General features: G+C 50.8%; 10 protein-coding genes across 10 annotated transcripts; 6 read left to right on the forward strand and 4 right to left on the reverse strand.

The window, feature by feature from the left end:
* Window positions 1-213: 213 nt before the first annotated feature.
* On the reverse strand, window positions 214-2,140 carry PG998_008719 (uncharacterized protein; the record flags this gene model as incomplete). Its single annotated transcript, XM_066875535.1, has 7 exons — window positions 214-821; window positions 873-945; window positions 1,001-1,247; window positions 1,309-1,537; window positions 1,595-1,684; window positions 1,748-2,065; window positions 2,119-2,140. 7 exons carry the CDS (start codon window positions 2,138-2,140, stop codon window positions 214-216), a joined length of 1,587 nt encoding a protein of 528 aa, XP_066731480.1.
* A 1,018-nt stretch (window positions 2,141-3,158) lies between these two features.
* Window positions 3,159-3,907, forward strand: PG998_008720 (uncharacterized protein; the record flags this gene model as incomplete). Its single annotated transcript, XM_066875536.1, has 2 exons — window positions 3,159-3,379; window positions 3,442-3,907. The coding sequence occupies 2 exons, from the start codon at window positions 3,159-3,161 to the stop codon at window positions 3,905-3,907; spliced, it is 687 nt and encodes a 228-aa protein (XP_066731481.1).
* Window positions 3,908-4,089: 182 nt separating this feature from the next.
* Window positions 4,090-4,501, forward strand: PG998_008721 (uncharacterized protein; the record flags this gene model as incomplete). The annotated part of the gene is made up of 2 exons (XM_066875537.1): window positions 4,090-4,179; window positions 4,238-4,501. The coding sequence occupies 2 exons, from the start codon at window positions 4,090-4,092 to the stop codon at window positions 4,499-4,501; spliced, it is 354 nt and encodes a 117-aa protein (XP_066731482.1).
* A 1,270-nt stretch (window positions 4,502-5,771) lies between these two features.
* Window positions 5,772-6,185, forward strand: PG998_008722 (uncharacterized protein; the record flags this gene model as incomplete). The annotated part of the gene is made up of 1 exon (XM_066875538.1): window positions 5,772-6,185. One exon carries the CDS (start codon window positions 5,772-5,774, stop codon window positions 6,183-6,185), a length of 414 nt encoding a protein of 137 aa, XP_066731483.1.
* Window positions 6,186-8,653: 2,468 nt separating this feature from the next.
* On the reverse strand, window positions 8,654-9,193 carry PG998_008723 (uncharacterized protein; the record flags this gene model as incomplete). Its single annotated transcript, XM_066875539.1, has 2 exons — window positions 8,654-9,061; window positions 9,107-9,193. 2 exons carry the CDS (start codon window positions 9,191-9,193, stop codon window positions 8,654-8,656), a joined length of 495 nt encoding a protein of 164 aa, XP_066731484.1.
* A 1,057-nt stretch (window positions 9,194-10,250) lies between these two features.
* Window positions 10,251-10,757, forward strand: PG998_008724 (uncharacterized protein; the record flags this gene model as incomplete). Its single annotated transcript, XM_066875540.1, is given in 2 exon segments — window positions 10,251-10,455; window positions 10,468-10,757. 2 exon segments carry the CDS (start codon window positions 10,251-10,253, stop codon window positions 10,755-10,757), a joined length of 495 nt encoding a protein of 164 aa, XP_066731485.1.
* Window positions 10,758-11,269: 512 nt separating this feature from the next.
* On the forward strand, window positions 11,270-12,272 carry PG998_008725 (uncharacterized protein; the record flags this gene model as incomplete). The annotated part of the gene is given in 4 exon segments (XM_066875541.1): window positions 11,270-11,314; window positions 11,377-11,615; window positions 11,697-11,829; window positions 11,847-12,272. 4 exon segments carry the CDS (start codon window positions 11,270-11,272, stop codon window positions 12,270-12,272), a joined length of 843 nt encoding a protein of 280 aa, XP_066731486.1.
* Window positions 12,273-12,817: 545 nt separating this feature from the next.
* Window positions 12,818-14,920, reverse strand: PG998_008726 (HET-domain-containing protein; the record flags this gene model as incomplete). Its single annotated transcript, XM_066875542.1, has 1 exon — window positions 12,818-14,920. One exon carries the CDS (start codon window positions 14,918-14,920, stop codon window positions 12,818-12,820), a length of 2,103 nt encoding a protein of 700 aa, XP_066731487.1.
* A 1,041-nt stretch (window positions 14,921-15,961) lies between these two features.
* PG998_008727 (uncharacterized protein) lies at window positions 15,962-17,725 on the forward strand (the record flags this gene model as incomplete). Its single annotated transcript, XM_066875543.1, has 4 exons — window positions 15,962-16,173; window positions 16,336-17,036; window positions 17,120-17,308; window positions 17,385-17,725. The coding sequence occupies 4 exons, from the start codon at window positions 15,962-15,964 to the stop codon at window positions 17,723-17,725; spliced, it is 1,443 nt and encodes a 480-aa protein (XP_066731488.1).
* Window positions 17,726-18,470: 745 nt separating this feature from the next.
* PG998_008728 (uncharacterized protein) lies at window positions 18,471-19,958 on the reverse strand (the record flags this gene model as incomplete). Its single annotated transcript, XM_066875544.1, has 1 exon — window positions 18,471-19,958. One exon carries the CDS (start codon window positions 19,956-19,958, stop codon window positions 18,471-18,473), a length of 1,488 nt encoding a protein of 495 aa, XP_066731489.1.
* Between the last annotated feature and the right edge of the window lie 712 nt (window positions 19,959-20,670).

A 20,670-nucleotide genomic window follows, 5' to 3' on the forward strand; every position in this document is an offset into this window, starting at 1 on the left:
TGTGTGTCTTGTCAAGTCGTCTGCCGTCTCGAAATATTAACAGCTAAAACGAACATATTTTCTGTTGCTAGTGAAATAATCAGATACAGGTAGGGGGCTTTGAGAAGATCAAAAGGGGCTTATATCCGACTAGTTCTGGAGATAACGGCCGAACAATCGATTGCGGGGGTGGGTCGCCTAGCACGCCCATTGGGGTCTCCTTCACCTAAGACCTCAGGCAGTTTTCTCGACCACGCAGTCCTCCCAGACCTTGTCGTTGGACTTCTTGGGCCACCAGTTCTCCCGCACCAGCAGCGCCGACTTCCCGGCCGCGCCGACGGTGCCCTTGAGCACGAACGTGATGGACCCCTTGGCCGGCACGTCGAGCGGCACCAACACCTCGCTCTGCTCGCAGTCGAACTGCAGGTACGTCTCGGGCGCGCCGGCCGCGCCGGGCTTCTGGACGGTGCTGAGCTTGTACGTGCCCGTGACGCCGCCGCCGGTCTCGACGGCAAAGGTCCCGTCGCCGTTGGCGGCATCGTCGGTCCCCGCGATCTTGAAGTTGTTCTTGGCGAACAGCCCGTCCCGGGCCGACAGCGGGATGCTCACGTGCACCGACGAGAAACGCTGGCTCTTGGTCGCGTCGTCGTTGGTCCCGGTGATGCGGATCTCCGCGTTGGCGGACCCGGCTTTGAATGGGCCGCTCTGCGTCCACACTAGGCCGTGGTTGCCGGAGATGGGCCCGTCGATGGGGACGATGTTGCCGGCCTTGTCCTTGAACGGATGGTCGGCTATCCATTGCTTCATGGCGTCGAGCTTGGGGTCCTCCGTAGTCCAGGCGCCTAGGAGACATCAGCAGTGCCACACGTTCTTTTGCATTCGGCAGTACTTACCTCCGGCATCCTTGGAGTCTAGAATCGCTAGGTCACCGATCACCTTATCGTCGGCGTTGCAGCTGGAGAGCTCCTGATTGGCACAATGTCAGCTAGGTGTGACAGACACCTTGGAACGGTAAATATACCTCGTCGAATTTGTCGACCATCTTGTTGATATCCTTGAGGACTTCTTTGTCGATTTGCTCTTTAGTGATCTTCAGAGCCGGGTTGAGGTCAGGGTCATTCTCCTCCTCCTGGTCCTTTTTCTTTTGCAACATGAAGTTCATGCTAGTGACGATACCTGCGGTCTTGGAGGTCCACAGCATCGACTGGTTGACGAGAAGCTGAATCTTCTTTGCGCCGAATCGCGACGAGCATGTCTCGATGATGGCCCTAGTCGGAAGTTGGTATTAGCAAAGAAGTCTTACCCCGTTCATCGCAGTGAGGGACCTACGCTTGGAGAGTATCCCTCTCTTTGTCGCCCTCGACCAAAGTATAGATAAGCAGGGCCGCCTCGGCAATGACGCCGGCCCATTGCAGGAATTTACCCGCCCTCTTGACCCAGCGAAGGCCACTGGCCGTCTTCTCCGCCATGTCGACACCGCCCACCAGCTTGCGGGTCCAGTTGACCCGGATCAGCGTCGAGAAGCCGCGGATCATCTCGACACCGTCCTCGAGAGCACCTGGCGGCACGGTTAGTACGGAAGAGAGCAGAGACCCCCCCGGGCGCAGTTGCTTACCCTTGAAGATCATGACCAGGCCTCGAAGGACACCCCAGACCCCGTGGATGAAGGCGCTGAACTTGCAAGTGATGGCGACCAGCATCTTGGCTATTTGACTCGCGTCAGCGGTTTTCGGACATGTGTTTTCAAGATGCACTGTTCTCTACTTACGGATGACCTTGAGGCCCCAACCCACCCCGGCGATGATGCCTGTCGCCATCAAGCCGTTTTTCATGTGGGGGTTGTGGATGAGAAGGGTGTCGCAGATGTGCTGGTAGTTCGCCTTCTGAGCCGGGGTCAGGGTAGAAAGCCCAGCTTGGATGTACTGCTCCGCAGTAGGGTAGCCGGCGGCCTTGGCGACATTGTCGAAGACGGATTTCTCAATGGCCGTCAGCTTCTTGATCTGCTCCTCGGTGCTCTCAAAGGTCGACTGGATGGACGTCGTTTGGGTGATGAGCTGTTTCACACGCGCCTCGCGGTTGGGGTTATCTTGACAAGTGTCAGTACTGTTGATCCTCTGGTGCAACGCCGATTTCGGTTACCTGGATAGAAGGGGCCAGACATGGTGCTTAGTGATCGATCTCTGATTTGATGGATGGGAAATATTTCGTGCAGTCAAGGTGATGTAGGGGATGTCACTCTGGATGAGCGGGTCGTTATCTCAAGGTGTGCTCGGGATGCTGACATATATACTCCAGAAACCAAAATGAAACTAATGACTACTGGTATTCAGGTATAGATTTGGTCAAGGCTCACATTCTGGCAAAAGATAGATATCCACCTGCATTACTTTTCCAGGGTTGAGTCGCGTGCGGAGCGAAGTTTGGACGTCTCTTCAGCTTGTGGCTTTCTGTCTGAGGTTCAATTCGTGACCCAAACAACGGCCAATATGCTTAGCACGTATTCTGGCTGCGATGGTCCTTACTCGTTGTACCTAAATCACTTCTCAGCTCTCTGTACTATCACACGCCAACGTACCAAAAAGTGATAAGTGCACTTTTCTTTGTCTCTTCCCCTCTTCACCGTTGAATTCTCTGTCATGCATTTAATCTATCCAACCGGCCAATGCATAATATCACCTACATTTATGCATGCGGTTTTCCTTATTCAGATGCATGTGTTTGCACTATATCTTGATCCAATTATTGCATCTCGGCACTAGCGTATGTACGTGACGTGCCATCAAGGTCTGGATTCTGTATAGCCTGGCCTGGCCTGGCCCGGGCCGCAAAGCACGGGGCAGACCGCAGATGACATGCAAGACTATTGGAATCAAGCCAAAACAAAAGCAAGAAAGGCACGAAACGAATGGGCTGAGAAGTGCATGAGCTGAATTGCGCATGAGCTGAGTTGACTAGCCGTGCATACCGCTACTGCTCATACGATCCAGCTTGGGGCTTTGTGATTCTAGATTTGATGCCAATGATCGAAAGAAACGCCAATGGTGACAATGGGGAGGTGCTCCCCCTTTATTTCGTATATTGGATAGCTCAATTCCCCACGTCCTCACCATTTGGGTTCGAGCAAGAAATCCTGTTGAAACTTTCAGTCAGCTTATTCTCGAGCCCATCGTTGTTGCAAAATGGGAAACGAAGTGAGCAAGCAGGTCTCTGATGGCTTTGATGACTTCGCCAAGGGCGTAGAAGACGTCGGCAAACAGATCAGCGAAGGCGTGGGCGCGGTAGGGCAAAGCATCGGCGATGCCTTCTACTACGACAACCCCAGCCGAAGAGACCGGGTCGAACAGCTGCGGAACGATATCAACACGTTCAAGGCGGAATTCGACGAACTCAAGAAAAGAGCGTATGTACCAAGATATATCATAATCGGCAGCACACCACCACTTACCAAACTCTCCTCTGTAGGGACGAAGTAGTCGCCGGGCTGCAGCCCAAGGTCGATAAGCTCCTCCACGACAATGGCTTCGAAAGTGCCGATGACATGGACCGGAAGATGAAAGACCGACTGGATCCAGAAGCATTGAAGAAGTGGGAGGAGTTCAAGAAAATGTTCATCTATGCTTCCTCACCCGCCTGGCTTGCATTCACTAATTGTATTGTGCCTAGCCTCAACCGCGACATCGCGATAGAAAACATCATCTTCGCAGTTACCGGTGTCCTTACTGTGGCCACTGGTGTCATTTCTGGGATCCTCATTGTGTTTGGAGTCATCACTGCAGCGACGGGTGGTCTGGCTCTCGAAGCGCTTGGCATTGTCGCCTTGGCTCTAGGGGCCGTGGTCCTCGTCCTCGCTTTGATTGACGCGTCTGAAGAGCGTGATGTCAGTCCTCCCCTGATCCTATCAGGCAGAAAAAGCTCACCGAGACGCTAATAATACGGTGCAGAAACTCCGTGACGCTATACATCAGCTCGCATTCGCGCGTGTAGATGCCCGGCAAGGACTTGAGCAGATGAGGAGTTACTTTGCTTTCGTCGAGCAGTTCAGTAAGGCCTCCAGTCCGAATCGTGTTCTTTAACTAATGATTTGAAGACTCGTTTGTCGACAATGCCCTTATGGGTCAGCACAGCGAGTGGTTCAATGACTACTCAAACCATGGGTACGAGAGGTCATTGGAACTGGCTGTCCGGCCGAAGATCGTCCAGGTATGTCACAATACCGCATGAATGAATGAATGAATGTACGAGACGTTGATATCCGCAGCTCCTCAAAGATCTGGACGACGTCCGCGCCGGTGGAAGCTGGCGGGACGAGGATCCGGATGTTAGCCCGGTCCCGGCCGGCAAAGAAGATCCAGTACAGAAGTCGCTCGACAAGATAAGAGCCGAGAAGTCATCCAAGGGTGCGAGTCACCATATGTCCTTGATGATGTCCGCGAAGACGGAGGCGCTGCCCATGAGTCAGGTTTTCGATATGCGTACTGCTCGCGTGCGTGACCCGTTCCGACTCATCATGGACCAAGGCTAACAATATCTTGCAGCCGATCATCCAATTCTTACATGACGGAAGCATGTCGGGCGACATCGTACAGCCACAAGAGTTCCAGCTCACTTCTGTCCAGAGTAGGGTCGACTGCGAAGCCGAAGAGGTACACACGGTAAGACTAGTTTCCATTTATACCCGTTGTGTTTCAGAACATTGACCTTGAAAACCGACAGGGGGATAAATGGCTCATCCATGCCAACGTCACCGAGCCATATCCCGAGAAGATCAATGTCAAGGATGTTCGGTTCACCATGAATAATCTCACCAAGGGAAAGATATTTACGGACTGCCAATGGCAGCTTCATGGCTACAGACCACTATAGCTTCATTACTATCTCATGCTGTTCCGGCATATTGTAGCTGCAGGAGGAACGGTCGATTTCTTGACCTTGTGTTCTGCGTCAGTCCTAACTTCTGCGATTCATGATGCTTTTGCTGTTGCTGGCTCAGGGGTAGATTCCATATTGATCTATTCCATGCCAATACCGGCCGTCTTTGCCGTGACAGGGTCATTTACATAACCCCAAGAGGAGAAAGGTGGCCGATGATTAAACATGTCAGGAAATGAAGCTTTGGATGTCGATCTAGAAGTAGAGGGAGAGGGTTTGTGTGATGGCGGATATGAAGAAGCGGAGGAGTTGTCTTTTTCAACACACTCGGCCCATAGGTTGGACATCGGTGGGAGCGACGCTGTCGTGTGAACAAGAGGCCATTTTAGCTTGTCGTCGATTGGGTTTATTTGGGGTTTTGCGCTTGACGAGAGCACACGATTGCGGCCCCCAGGTTTAGCCCCCATCCCTATTATATATCATACAGATGTACGCCGTATTACGTTCGCTAAATTTATTATTAAGCAGAGCCAATTACTGTTTCCTTGGTTCTGAGATCTATTGGGACCCTGTCGGATTCACATCTTGACTAAACCGGAAAAGAAAGAATAAAAAAGACTGTTCAGGATCGAAGTCGCTTGGGTATGTAAGCCTGTGTGACTTGAGTCGCCTATTATTCGTGGGAGATATTTTCTCCATATTGGACAGTCCCATTGACAAATGTCAGCTGGGGTTTCAGCTTTGATATATGGGGAAGGGGGAGGGGGCGGGATAAGCAGTGAGGCTATATCATCCGTCAGCCCCCAAGAGACAGTAGGCGAAGGAAATTGCGTCTTACACGCATCCTGCAGTTGCATCCGCCGTCATCTTCATGGCCCCGTTCACCCCTTTTTCTACAAACACCCTTCCCCACGACTATCACCATGTTCCTCTTTTTCAACTCTCCTCGAAAACCAGTCGAAAGCTCATGTTTCCTGCCCCCTGATACTCTGCGGTTGCGACGCCGCGATTCCGCCAAGATGTCCAGCGATGCACCAGAGGCAGTGAGGCCCGAGTATCACCCCGAAGAGCAGTATCCCCAAACTTTCTGTTCTCCCGATATCCGTCAGCCCCAGTACCAGCACCAGCAGCATCATGATGGCGCCGCTACGAATAAGAATGGGGGTATCAAGACCAGCACCATTGCCGACGACAGTCCGATAAACGAGAAGTCAACCGTGACCGGGAAGGTGTGTGGGTTGCCACGGCAGACCTTTGTCTTTTTGGTGATCCTCGCCATCGTCGTGGTTGCGGCGGCGGTGGGAGGTGGTGTCGGAGGAGCGATGGCGGTGCGGTAAGCGCTATTGATACACTATCTGCTTGGAGGCTTCCACGACACGGAGATTTATGGTCTGACACCAACCAGGAGTTCTCCTGAGCCAAATAGTGGCGGAGCGACCAAGACAACGACTAATACGATATTTCTTCCCCGGACGCATCCGCATCTGGGACTCCGACCCCAGGTCCGTCGAGCTCGCCATCGGCGGCGCCCTCTTCGTTCATCACCGTGCCGACTCGAGGGGTTCAGCTCGCACTGGACTGTCCGAATCTCACCGGGGTCAAAAAGACGATTTCAATCCACGATGCAGTCTCGACGTACACGTATCAATGTGGCGTAGACTTTTCGGCTTCTGGGCAAGACATCATTGGCATGGCAGCCTACACTGTGGAGGATTGCCTCCGCGCATGCTCGAAATACAATCAGCTGCAGGGGAGGAAGGATTGTGTCGGGATATCGTTCAACGCAGGTGAGACCGTAAATTCCTTTTCTTTCTGACTTCACTGCCCAGCCGAGGATGCGGAAAGTTAAGAAACATAAAACCGCTAACCTAAAGCATGGTGTTGTGTGTAAATCTGTAGACCTTTCTATGAATGTCAACAGCTTCGATGGCAACTGCTGGGTGAAGAACGCTACGAAAATGGAGCTGAAAACCAATCGTTTCATCTCAGCGACGCTTGATTCGTAACGACCGCGTCGGTGCCTCTTGGGTGCTGGTCAAGCCAAGAAGAAGCTGGGCCTTCGAGTCGTGTATCGGTGGATGGAGTTGCTGGGACCTCAGCAGTAATGACACACATCAGCCAACCACTATTTCACACGGATATGATATCATCACATAATGAGCTTCATGGTCTGACAACAAATACACACATTGGAGCACAGAGCAACAACTATCGTATGATCGTCTTTGCTATAACCTCAATGGATGGGCGCTCATTGGCGCAGATCTTGGTATTACAATCATGGAAGCGTCTTTCGAAGCTCGATTAATACTCAATTAGCAAATACTTCGCCGCTCCTCAACTACGTTCTTGCTCTAGAAGCTTTGCGTTAGGGGGAATATCACGTCCGGGGAGGGAAATAACGTGAGGGGAGCGGAAGGTTTGGGTTCGCGTGAGCTACCCTACCCCCCGCGCCACCACCGCCCCGGTCACGTGCCTGTACGTTTTCTTTATTAATATAGTAGATTATATTCCTTCAAAAGCCGTCTCCATACATTCTCAGGCGGGAAAAAGCAGGCTTTATTTAATGGGTGTCTGCTTCTCTAAGTCATTTTATCTTACAAAGCGGAAGATACGATTCCTTACAATTGTGCCAGCATAAGCTGCAATAGTATCATTCGGTTATTAGGGTGTGTTGCCTAACTCGTAGTTTGGGGGCGTGTTAATTTCTTACCATTACGCGGGACTGGACAATCTCACCAACGTCCTCGATGAAGTCAAGGACACTGCAAGGACGCTCAGTTCGGCCTCAATTACCGCAATTACTACAGGGTTACCGATGTATCTCTTGCCAATCATGTCGTCTCCAGCTGTGGTTCCTGCCGAAGAGCTCAAGAATGGTTGCCAGATGGTTGCCGCACTGACAATGTCGTATCAAGGCGTGATGCTTTCTCGGGCCGATGTTACATGGCAATTTGGGGGCTGTTGGTTCATGCCGACCACGTCCTGCTACCCTATTCAAGGACCTTCCCTTTCTGTCAGCCCCTGCATACTAGCCACCGCGATTGCACAATTATCACGCATGTAGTCTTCCTTCACTCTCTTGTCAGACATAGCAAAGGCCATCAACCTGCCACCGCACAATCCGAACGTAAAGATACCTTTTCCGAATTCTTCTTCCTGGATATATTAGCGCGAAGGTGTATCATGCAGCGCGCAGACTTGGAACGAAACCGCGTCTATATAGACGACAGCCTGCCGCCAAATGAGAGGTTTCAAGTGCCCAAGCATGTCTTCTGGTTTCAACAAGCGCTTCTAGACAACGATTGCTCTTTTCTCAAAGGGCTCCAGCCACTCAACGACGAGGAGCTTCTGCGCCTCGGATCTAGCATCACCAAGCGGGAAGACAACGAAATCGAGATTGGGGACTACCGAGAAATTAGAGATTGGTCTATTGAGATCAAAAACAAAGCGAGAACACTAACTGAAGCGAATGTCTCCGAAAACAAATGGCAAACTTTCTTTCGCGACAACTTCTTTGGTGCATTGCAAAAGAGATTTGAGTTAACTCCCGACGACACAAGAGGGTAAAACAGTAACCAGAAAGATTATGAGTTCAAATTTGCTAACTACAACTCCAGGTCTTCACGACTCAAGATATACCACGAATACTTCGAGGAGTCTGTTTATTTTCTTACTAAGCAAGAGTATATTCGTGTTGTACTGATGGATTACTTAGCTCTTCTGATGCATCATGGAATTTGTTCAAGGGTTACCGGACTACCGACCGAAGGGGCCTCACGTGCCCAAAACCAGACCTTACCTTCTACTTCCCGGTACACAACACGAACACGAACTTCCGCACCATTCCGGGAGGGGCCGCTGGCTTTGGTCTAGCAATGCCCAGGAACATGCGACCGAGAACTTCTCTTATCGCACTCTTGCCGGGCTGGCTGGTCATGGGCTTCTCTACAATCCTTGCGCGAACAAGTTGGACCAGCAGGACGCTGCAAAACGATACCTCGAGCAGTCGGACCTTTTTTCCTTTCCGTGGCTTGTTGTGGAACATAAGAAGGGAAATGTCGGCAGGAACCACGTGGTATGCCAGGCAGCCAACGCGTCCATGGCCGCCGTTATGTTGATGGAGTTGGCAGCCAAATACGCCGAGGATCAGGAGGACCAGAAGCACGTGGTGCCAGTCCCTTGTATCACAACAGTGGGCAAGGAGGTCTCGCTGTGGATCACGTATCTGGCAGAAGAGGACTCGAAAACAACATACGTCAGTAAAAACATCCTTGGGATATCCAAGATTTGGGTCGAAGACTGACGCACGGCAGAGAATGAAACGAATCTGGGAGGGAGACATGACGACTGCGGTGGATGCATTCCAGCTTCGCATCATTCTGGAGAATCTTCACGAATGGGCGGTACGCCAAATTAAACCTCTGCTTTCGACTTACATCAGCCAGTGGAGGTTTCGACATGAAAACGTCAACCAAAAGAACACTTACAGACGGGGCGTTGACACGACAAGTAACACTCAGAGTGGCTTAGATGACAGGTCCACGAGGCTTGACGAAGACCAAATGTCCAAGTTTCTGAACCATATAGTCGAGAAGGTCGACACGACGATCAAGCACAGATTTGAAGAAGCGATAACGGCAGAGAGTGCCATATCTGTGAACATTGCGAAAAGCCTCGACAGCTTGATCCATTTTCGCCAAGACAGCTCAGAAACTTCTCAAGTAGCTGCGAAGTCTGAAGAAAGGGATTCGCCCACCGAGACATCACCAGAAAATGGGCAATCTGCGCAAACAACACGTGTAGCCATTGATACAAGTCGCCTCGACGAAATGGATGCCTTGCTACAGAAACGGCTATCCGACATCGACCAGCGACTATCGGGGTTGCAACAGCTAGAGAAGGGCCTAGAAAGACTCGAACTATCCATCAGCGAAAAGCTTGCGCCAGTCCAACCCCCAAAGCCGCCACCCGTAGATTACACGGGTCTATTCAAGGAAGCAGGCAGATCCAATTCGAATAACAAACCCGTGACGGAGGCTCCATCCTTCAAAACTCACACAAAAGCAGATGCCAAATCGCCTCCACCTTTCATTTTTGGCAAACTACCTGCACATGAATTCCCCAAACATCCCGTGCATCTCAATCAGACTTCAAGGTTTGCTTACGCCAACGAAAAACCACACAACACAAGTAACCGAACATCGCGCTTCAGCCCTGTTGTCAAGAAATCGTCACAGACAAATCTAACGCGGACGACACCACTCACTGCCCCTCATCCGCTAATTCGCGTGCGTGTCGTGGCAGACCATGTGCGAGAGACGTGGGTCAAGGTAAACCCAACAAACCGATATCTCAAATCCAAGTTCCTATTGGTCCGACTCCCTCCCCCTTCGGCCTACATGAGCAGAGGGGTGTGGAATTCTGCTTGTGTCCCTGCCGTTTCCACAACTGGAAAGGAGCAACAAGTAGAGAAAAGTGCCTACGACGGTGATGAGGATACAGAGGAGAGCACAAGAGAGATTTCAGAAGAAGATCACTCGGAGCAAGAGAATGAACAAATCGTCCAGGATGAGGTGCAGGAAGGTGTAAACAGTCAACATCTTAGTAAGTTGCCAGCGACTGAACGTCGGCTGTTTGATCTGAACAACATGGAAGACTTGAAGGCGATGGAGGAGGAGCTCATAGACAAGTGGAGGAAGTGGGAGGACGAGACCGGCTCTCTGACGATCAATGATAAGTCTATCCAGGCAGTCAGGGGACGGCTGAAGGCGGTAGACGGGGTTAAGGGAGCTCTCAACGACCTTCGAAAGACCCTCAGGCAACTCGCCGATAGGGCTGACCAACCATCATCGTCCAGGAGGGAAGGAAACTTAGGGGTAAAAGCTGAGTCAAGCGAGAAAGAGTGACTTGGGGGATTTCCTATTCAACTGTCGTTAGCCTTGTTTATCCTACCCCGTAAGTAAACTTCTATTCCAAAACCTGATTAGCCTTTCTCAACCTTGTTTTCTGAAATAGGCCCTTCACACTACAGCGAGTGAAAGGGTTAGAAATTGGTGCACCCGTATGGAATACAACCGGGGCAGGGCGGTTGAGACGGAAGCTTTCAGTACGCCGTAGGGATTCATAATCAGCCCGGGTCCGCGTCGGCATTTGTAATGAGACCATTTATTTGGCGTTGGGGAATAGCTAATATGTATTTGTGGCCGATTGCGTGCTTGCGGGGAAGCTCTACATACGGCACACGAGGTTGGTCTTGATTGGTGATGCATGTTTCCGAATGGAACGAATTATAAATCAAAGTCTCCGGCGGCACTAACAGCAGGTATAAATGCCCCAATCAGTGACGGAATGGAGACTTGGATGATCCAAGACAAGTTGCCACTTCAAGACATACACATTAACTAATCACATTACAAACATGGCTACTGCCGAAGTCCTGATTCCCACTGCAGCTCCTTTGGGGGTGTCGAACCTACCCCAGAAGCCGCATCCCATGACGTCGATACCATTCTCAACTTTCACAAGCATAATGAGGATGGATCGCCACCTGAACCAACCTACATTGACCGTCCGGAAACCTATTTCCGTCCATCGGATTCGCAACTGGTCCACATCACTGATGTAACTGGACAAGAGTCGAGCTTCACTCTCGACGGAAGCGGCTTCCAGTTCGTCAAGGACATCGCTGAGGAGAAAGATTTTCTCGATGAGGACCACATCAAATCCGTCTACTACCCCGAGGTCGAGGCCCTGCTCAAGAACGTGTAAGTCAACCCAAGCTTCTGTGGAAAAGAAAGGGGTGGTGCACAACAAGCCCGCTAATCATGCTGACCCTTTTCTTCTAGTACGGGCGCATCCAAGGTCTTCATCTTCGACCACACCATCCGACGCGAAGCAACCAACTCCTGGTCCGACGGCAAACAGGCGAAACCCGCCACCACCGGCGCCGCACCACCCCAGTCCGCGGCCCCGTCCAGCGTGTGCACATCGACCAGTCGTACAGCGCCTCGCTGTCCCGGGTGACGCACCACCTGCCCGAGGAAGCCGATGCGCTCCTCCGGGGCCGCGTGCAGATCATCAACGTCTGGCGGCCCATCAAGCCCGTGCTGCGGGACCCCCTGGCCGTGGCCGACGCCGCGTCGGTGCCCGAGTCCGACCTCGTGCCCATCGGCCTCATCTATCCGGACCGCCGCGGCGAGACTCTGGGCGTCTCGTACAACCCCGAGCACCGCTTCTACTACAAGCACGGGCTCACGCCCGAGGAGGTCCTGCTTATTAAGTGCTTCGACACCAAGACGGATGGGCGCGCGCGTCGCGTGCCGCACACGGCGTTTAGCGACCCGAACTCGGATCCCAGCGCGCCGACGCGGGAAAGTATTGAAGTGCGGTGCCTAGTCTTCCACCCAGATGATGTCGAGTAGATTTCAAGGATTGGTAGACTTATTTGAGTCTGTAGGATATCGTTATGGAGGCGGCAAAGGGACATCAATAGGTGGGAGAACCCATGAGATATAGATCAGAATGAACTGCGTGGGCTGAGACATGGTACCGTGACAGTTAACAGCTCCGAATTTAACAAGCATAATCCACCAGTGCAACTCCAACGCCTAACAACAGCATAATCACCTGGCCGCGAAGGAGTAGAAAATAGAATGCTCTATAGAGTAAAATATACGACTAGATAATCTTCGAAGCTTTGTCTTATTAAGCCCCTACCTTGTCAATGCAGAATAAAATCCTGCGTTCTCAACTTTCCTTTCTCCACATCCGCCAACGCCTCACCCTTCATTAAGCCGTGGCAATATGCTTCCCCCAATCAACACGCACTCTTCCACACCCGCCTTTCTGGAGATTTCTTCTGTTGTCTTTGCGTGTGATGGATCCAGCCTTCGAAGGATGAACGGCATCTCCCCTCCATACAGCACAGACACTAGGTCTCCCACCTTGGTTCTTTCTGGGCCCCAACCTATGTACCCCGCTCCGTTACAAAAAACCGCTGGCCCCAAAGGACAGTGCACACCAGGTCTTCGACCAGACGCAATTGCTGTTCGCTGATAGTGTCTAAGGAATGTTGGATCGTGTCTTTTGAGTAACCCTTCCTATGGCTCGTTGAAACGACATTGCGTGACTCGACTTGGTAACACCAGAAGGTGGCGAAGGCAACCTCGTCGAAGATAGGGGCCGTATTATGGACCTCTTGGAGGCGGCAAGAATCCGCTGTCAGGGTTTTTCGAAACGCGGTTTGTAGTGTATCGTTGGTAAAGGGGTACATGAAAGTGTTGAGCACCTCCCAAGAGCTGGTTTGGGTCCAGATACGATGTCCCCCGGATATGACGTATTGACCTGCTAGTTTCCTCGACAGGCTTCCTTTTCCCTCCTCCTCCTCCTCTTCTTCTTCATACTTATAAGCACCATAATACTCATCATCCTCGTCAACCCTACCACGCGTTGTCCTTGTTGTTTCACCACCCCGGTTGCTCTCTTTGCTCGGGCAGGGAATTCCAGGTGTTTCGCTGTGCTTGGGAGCGCTTACCGGGTCGCAAAACCACCTGTTGTTGTCATGCTCCTCGCTGGGAGTGGCGTTGCCTGACTCGGCAGTGCTCCGCCGTCCGCGGATCTCGCGGAAAGCGTGCCCTTCATGGATCTTATCGACAGCTGAGAAACATTTGCTGCAGAGATCATAATCCTCACAGTTGGTGCATTTTTGGCGTACTCCGTATATTCTGTAACCACACCCGTCGCAGTGAATGTTGTAGTGAGCAGCGTCGACGTCTGCCACCAGATCGCACCACTGCTGGAGGATTGCTGAGGGGATCACTGGTAAGATATTTTCCGGAGATCTTTTTCCGACCTGCACTACTGTATCATATAGAATACCGCGGACGCTCAGTAATTTTGCTTTTGGAGAGGATATTTGAGCCTTTGTCAGACCGGCGGCAGAGAAGCGTTGATACGTGTACGAACGACGAGATTTCCTTATGTTCAACACACGAGGTTCGAAATTCATCGTCCAATCTGGGCACCAGGTGGGCAGGCCCCTCAATCTTGCAAGGTTGTCTTCGATGCCTTCACGGTTCTGGAAGCGGTACAAAATTGGCGGTTTGGTTTTGTTGTAGGCTACGTGACGAATGGGCTCAAGCGAGTGCTTCTCTCGAATCATTTGCAAGGTGACGTGAACGACAAACTCCTCCAAGGGCAAGTTATACTGCACGAAGCCGTTAGGGATGTTGTCTGCAAGTCCAAGAAATCCGTAAACTCTGTCGCGGGGGTTCGTAGAGTTGCGATTGGAATTGTCCAGAACAATATCAACCAGCTGTTTTGAGCCCTTATGCAGAGTGCGGCAGTCGTCCACAAATTGATGGAGGTTCTTTATGGCCACGTTGGCCAAACCTTTAGACAAGTGTTGACACATAGGCGGGAAAAAACAGCATTGTCGCCCCAGAAGAAAATGACGAGAGACGGATTCGGAAAAGTTTACCAGGTCCTGCAGGGTGAAGGTGGCCGTTCCACAGTGGAACACAAGTTCCTTGGCAAGGACAGCTTCCTGAAATGTCCACACACGAGACCACCACCTATCGGCTTGCCCATGGAGCATGAAAAATGTTCTGGGATAGCGTTTGTAATGTCTTTTCAAGTCGTTTCCATAGTACTTGACTTCGTTCGCTATATCGCTCGTGGAGCTGTCCCCAAGCCACACTACAACCTTGGAGGCATAGGAATAGACCTTGTCCATCATCGCGACCTGCGATCCGCGCTCCTCATTATTGTTCTGATCAATGCAAACAGCATCAACCCATAGCGTACGCGGTCGCTCGTGATACCTTAGACCCTCTAAGGCAGCATGCAAGTTGTCCGTGACAGGGTGTGGAACACCATGCAGGAGGATTGTCTTGGGTTCGGTGGAAATCGGGGTTCTCCAGACATAGGACAAGGCTTCGTATTCTAGGTGTTTTTTGAGGCTGGCCTTTCTCAGCATGCACGAGATACCATTCGGAGTAGACTGGCTTGAGGCCAAGTCGAGCAATCTTATCTCGAGATCGGACGTATCTAATGGCTGCCAACAATCCATTGAGACGTGTTCTGAAGAATGAAGCGGTACAGTTGTATAATAGCAGATCGCACAACTTTGAGAATAGTGAAGGATACCGAGGGCAGAAAGAGTAGAAACTGGATATAGACGTGAAGCGAACACAATAGGAGTTGAGTTTTGAGTATGCGTATAATACCTGTTAGGTGGTGCGGACTTTTGGAATTTCTTTAGAATATGCGCATGTCCCCATCTATTTACGCTGGAGTGTGTCTCAGCCGCTCATCGGTGACACTGCCTACTCATTATGTGGCACTCGACGTGCATTGCATTATTGTTTAGTTAAGATATAATCTTAGCCAATCGCTTACAAGATTCTTATCAAGAAGCAGGCAGGCAGGCAGGCGTGGCGGGACAAATATCACCAATCTACCTCTAGCTAGCTTTAATGGCTTGACTGCCAACACAGACATATGCAGCCTTATCGCTGCTTGCCATCCAGTCGATTCAATATGCCCGTCAATCAGGACGAGCCCAAGTTTTGTCCCGCTTGCATAAAGTGGTAAGGTCTTGGCAAGATCATTAATAATCATGTTTATGTCCATAGAGCCAGGAGCCCTCCCCCAATCCATCCTGCCTATATGTAGCTTAAATCCTTGCCTGCTTTGACTCCTTTTTCGATGAGGTCCGAAAGCTCTGTTTAGTTTCGTAATCACCCCATTTGATTGCCATACCTCCGAAGATGGGAGGTTGTGAAGGGGGCCTACGCCCCGATTCTCTCCCAGCGAGTGGCGCGCGAGTTATCCTGGCCACTGGCCACAGCCACAAAATCGGTGCATATGTCGTCATGCCACTGTACCTACATGGTTGCAACTGCCGGCCGAGATGCCGTTGTCCCGCCCTATGGAGCGAGTTCCCTAGAATCCACGAGGAGCAGGAATATATACTGCAGTGAGCAGCAGTGTGCCCCATTGTTCATCAACACAAGCTTGTGAGTGAACGCTGGGCTAAAAGGTCCTGGTCAACGACCCTACCATGCGAAAATTTCTGGCCTAAGTGCTTTAAAACTACCAGGACTTGGATATGGAGCTTAAGCGTTGGGAATTTGCACCGCCCTTCCGCCCCCTTGTGCATCGTTGGAAGGAGCTGAATAATTTCCCAGGCACCACCACTACGATCCCTATCAAGGCTGCTGCCACTGCCTTTCTCCAATATCTGGAACCAATCATTGCGCCTTCTATCACTTCACTTAATCAGACCACGGCAACTAGAAAGGTCGCCTTCAGCGACGTGTGGTAGATTTCCCCTCCACGATCTTTCGTCGTAGCCAGATTTTTCGGCATCAAGACAGTGTGCCGAGTCCTCTGGTACAAAGAGCTGGCTGATAGAAGAGGCCCTTTCTGGAAAATCGGTTTAACGTATATCGATTGGAACGGCCAACGCACCGGGTACGCCAGTACCACAGTCGGAATTGAGTCGTTCAAAGGATTGAAACGAGTAACGGATCTACCACTTTTTCCTGTCCCATTTCTCGACGAGGAGAAGGAGACTAGGGCCTCCTTTATCCAGCGCGGCCGCGAGTTCGAGCGCCTCCGGGGACACCATCTAGTGAACAGTAACGGAACCAAATTTCAGCTCGAAACAAAGAAGAGGATTCTGAGACCAATTTCGGGCAGGGTCTGTGTCGATGCTTTCGTCTACTACCGAAATCGCAGGGTCGTAGAGCTGTCCCTACAGCCGCTCGATGCCGGCTGCGGTAGTCAAATTCGCGTGGGAGACTCCGATCCTATCGAGAAAAGCGCTAGAGGAAGCTTCTCGGATAATTCCTCTGATGGTTCCTCCGCAGGATCCGAACCCCTGGATGAGTTCACGGCCGTTTCTGCTGAGGAAAGTTTAATGACCAAGGCCTCCGCCGAACGCACCGCCGAGTTTTCACCCTTCACCGGCAAACAATGCTTGATGAGCACACATTGGATAAAGGCCATTGACCTTGAGTCCAAGAAATGGTGCGAAGTCCAAATATATCAGCTTTCAGACGTGGTCTGGAACGACGAGGCTTTTGATAAGCTCGTTTCTCCTGGTGACGAAAAGGAGTTAGCTTGGGCGTTTATCGAAAACAAGACCCTACTAAAAACCAACTTTGACAATTTCACCATTGGTAAAGGCCGTGGCCTAATTATCCTAATTTTCGGGTCCCCCGGGGTTGGGAAGACATTCACGGCGGAAGCTATATTATCGGAGCGGGCACGGTTGTCGTTGTACTCGATGGGCGCGGTGAGCTTGGTACCGAGCCTCGCGATGTGAAAAATAGCCTAGACCGCGCCCTAGAGCTCTGTAATATGTGGGACGGTATACTTCTTCTCGACGAGGCCGATATCTTCCTAGGGACCCGCACCAATGAAGATCTTGCTCAGAACAAGCCTATCTCTAGTAGGAATTATACCACAACCCCTACCTGCGAACAAAGCCCACTGACACGAGTCTATAATCTTTCTTACAATGCTAGAGTACTACCAAGGTACTGTTTTTCTTACCACTAATCGAATATCCAGTACCGATCATGCCGTCAAATCACGAGTGGATCTGCTCCTACCGTGCGCAGACCTCGATAGCACTTCCCGTCGCCTTAGCTGGGAAAGCTTTAATATCCAGCACATCGGAAGAGAGCGGTTCGACGTCAACGAGGAACTGCTCGACAAGTTATCAGATCTCCCACTTAACGGGCTCGAGATCAAGAATCTGGTTAAGAGCTCCCAACTCCTCAGCCTGAAGCACGGTGGTATAATCCGTGGGAATCGCCTTGTAATGATTGCTGACAAACGCGTCAAGGCCATGCGTTTGGTTTAGGGCTGTTACAAAGGAGACTGATGAGCAAGGGTCGAGTTTTTTTCAGTGCGTTGCAATTAGCAATTAGGTTTCGACACTCAAGCAAGGGATCCTCAAACCTTGCAGGTACATTCCAATTTTTTAGTTGCGCATCGCAGAGCCAATACTTATCTTTCCTACAAATCATCTCTCAGAATACAGATTGTTTACCTAATTTCATCTATACAAATACTGAATTCTCTGTTTGGCAAAAGAGAGCTGCTGTCCATTTGGCAATCTGAGTCATCTACTGACCGTTGCTCCTGCGTTTGATGGGCGGCGAGTAGGATGGCCTGCTCCTCGGGGGCCACACACAGCTCGTAGAAAATGGGATTCCAGATTTTCTCCATATTGTCCCAGCGAGTTAGTAGGTTGCATCTTAAGTGAGCAAATAAGCCTTCAAGACCATCGGACAGGCTGAAATCATGCTAGGAACGTCCGCACGAGCGACTTCTGGTTGGGCCACGCCAAGGACAAATCGCAATTCTTGAAGTGGCTAGCTTCCACCACAAAAGACACCGAGAGATACTCCCAGCCTAGACTATTCCCATCGCCAATTCCATCACACAAACCAAGTTTCCAGTAGCAATCAACTCAAAATGAGATCCGCCTTTTTGTTCTCTTCCTGTCGATGGCCGGTGGGCTCTGAACTTCTCTCATCGAGCTCGTTTTCCGGGGTTCAATATCCGCCATCTCATACCAGTCCTCGTGTCCACGCACAGACTGATCATTCGACTCTTCTGTCTGAACCGGATCTGCATCCACTCTGGGGGCTCCAAAGTATCCAAGTCCCAAAACACTGTTCACTGGATCTTCGACTGGGTCCTTTGTTGATATTACGCGTCGGAGGTCTCCGTTGGTACTGAATTGCACCGTGATTGGTCCGGCTCTTCCATCGACTTTTAGGGGGCGTGACCAATACGTTTCCGTTCCATTTAAGAGCTGCTGCTTGCTGGGAATGAACGCTAGCCCTCGACCAAAAGACCAAGCATCCCCATCGGCTCAGGCCATGGGTTTCTCTTAATATGTCGCTGAGAGAGATATCGATAGCGTTCTTCTCTGAATTGAAAAGATCCGTTTCAGAAAGACCATGCCTGTTAAGATCGTAAGGGTTGAAATGATGATTGGGGCGTTCAAGGTCGGGGATTTTGATGGTATGCTCTTGGAGTCTAAGGAGAAGTTTCAGCGACTCCTGCGCGCTTGTTATGGATATCAGGCTGCTAAACAGGGCAGTGACCCCAGTGGAAACCGCCAGAAGAAGAGCGTACGACCCAAGTTGCATGGCATTGGACTTCTCGAATTCGACTGATGTGTACGGAGCTATACCTGTAGAAAGAAGGATCCCCAACAGAACGCCGACGTGAACGAGGGTTTTCTCGAGGCCTGTTTCCAAGGCCTTTTCCAAGTTTTTGATTTCTGTCTCCCGGGTCGACTTGATTGACTTCTCAATAGCGCCCCCCCCGGGTTGGATTGTCTTGAAGTATGCTTTTCCAGGATCCTCGGACACATCTGCTTCAAGCTCGCCGTCATTTCTCCGGATTTTCGGGTCTCCCATGGGCAAGTCTTCTTCTAGATCGCTGTCTGCCAGGCCTTCGTAGCGTTGATGTTGTGGAATGAGCAAACGCCGCGTTTCAACTTTAGGGTTGCACTTCGTGAAGACGCTGCCGAGAGTTTCTGCAACACTCCATTCGCCGAACAAGATCATACGGAAGCGCCTCAAAACCAAACCTCGATCTCGATATTGAATTTGATGGTCATTTTTATCGTATGCTGGTCTCTCTTTATTGTAGTTGCTGATGGAGATTCCATTGCTGTTCTGAATCGAATGTTGGTGAAGCCACCAGTTGAGCTCATGCTCGTTCGTAAAAGCAAACAGGTTTGTCAGTACAACCCAGCAAGCCTGCCCTACCACATATCCATATGTTTTCTTATGAAGATTGGTAGTATAGCCGGAAAACAGTAGCTGCAAGAAGGCGTACGTGGCGACCAAGAAGAGACGTAGGTTCGCATCAGGACTTCTGCGCCCTATCGTGAAACCATTGTACACCACTGTACTGGTTATCATGAGGCAAGCCAGCCAGAAACTGACCGCTTCCCACATCGTAAGCTGGACAAGGGTTTTCGGGGCGGGGGAGCCAACATCCATCCATACCATCCTCCACGTTGTCGTCTCATTCAGATCATCCAAGGCTTCGGTTTCGATAATCTCTTCCATTCCTCGAGCTCGTTTAACCTTGATTACCTTGCTTTCAATTGAGCCTGGCCTTGATAGAATCTTGATAGTCCGGCAGTTGTCAAGTCTGAAAGCACAAAGGCCTCTGGGTTTCTGATTGTGTTCGCGGCAGGACTTAGGGGGTTCGTGAAGGTCCTTTTCAAGATTTCGTACCCGTGATTTGGAGAGTTCCTCAGATACCCTTTCATTGATGACACTCCAAGGCAGTGAGAGTCCCCTTGACACAGTTGCTGCATATCGAATCAAGATCCAGTATGTTAGTACTGCCAATGTAAGGGCCAAAACTGCGAGAGCTGGGCACACGGTTTTAATGAGAGGAGTGGTCTGGAAGGAGCTGGTGCTGTTGCTGCTATTTGATGATGTATTCGCCGTTGTGATGGTTCTTATCAGGGGTCGGTTCGGCTCGCTTGGGATTTCATCTGCAATCGGGCAACAGTACCCATTCCGAGAGAAGAGAGGCATCGAAAGCAACACACGCAACATAGTACGTTCCATATCAGATATAATCATAGACGTCTTGCAATTACGATTTTGGCAAAGGGAAACTCAAGGAGTTACAAAGTCAGCGGTCAGGGTGCTAGACCTTCAATAAAGGACCAAAGACCGACCATGAATGCCTTTGGGAACCTCCTGAAGAGGGAGAAGATCTAGTTAACTTCCTGCAGTACATTTAATGACATGATGCCCATCGGAA

Source organism: Apiospora kogelbergensis, assembly GCF_038363985.1.
Source record: "Apiospora kogelbergensis strain CBS 113332 chromosome Unknown utg000005l_segment0_segment0, whole genome shotgun sequence".
In the NCBI taxonomy this organism is placed as follows: domain Eukaryota; kingdom Fungi; phylum Ascomycota; class Sordariomycetes; order Amphisphaeriales; family Apiosporaceae; genus Apiospora; species Apiospora kogelbergensis.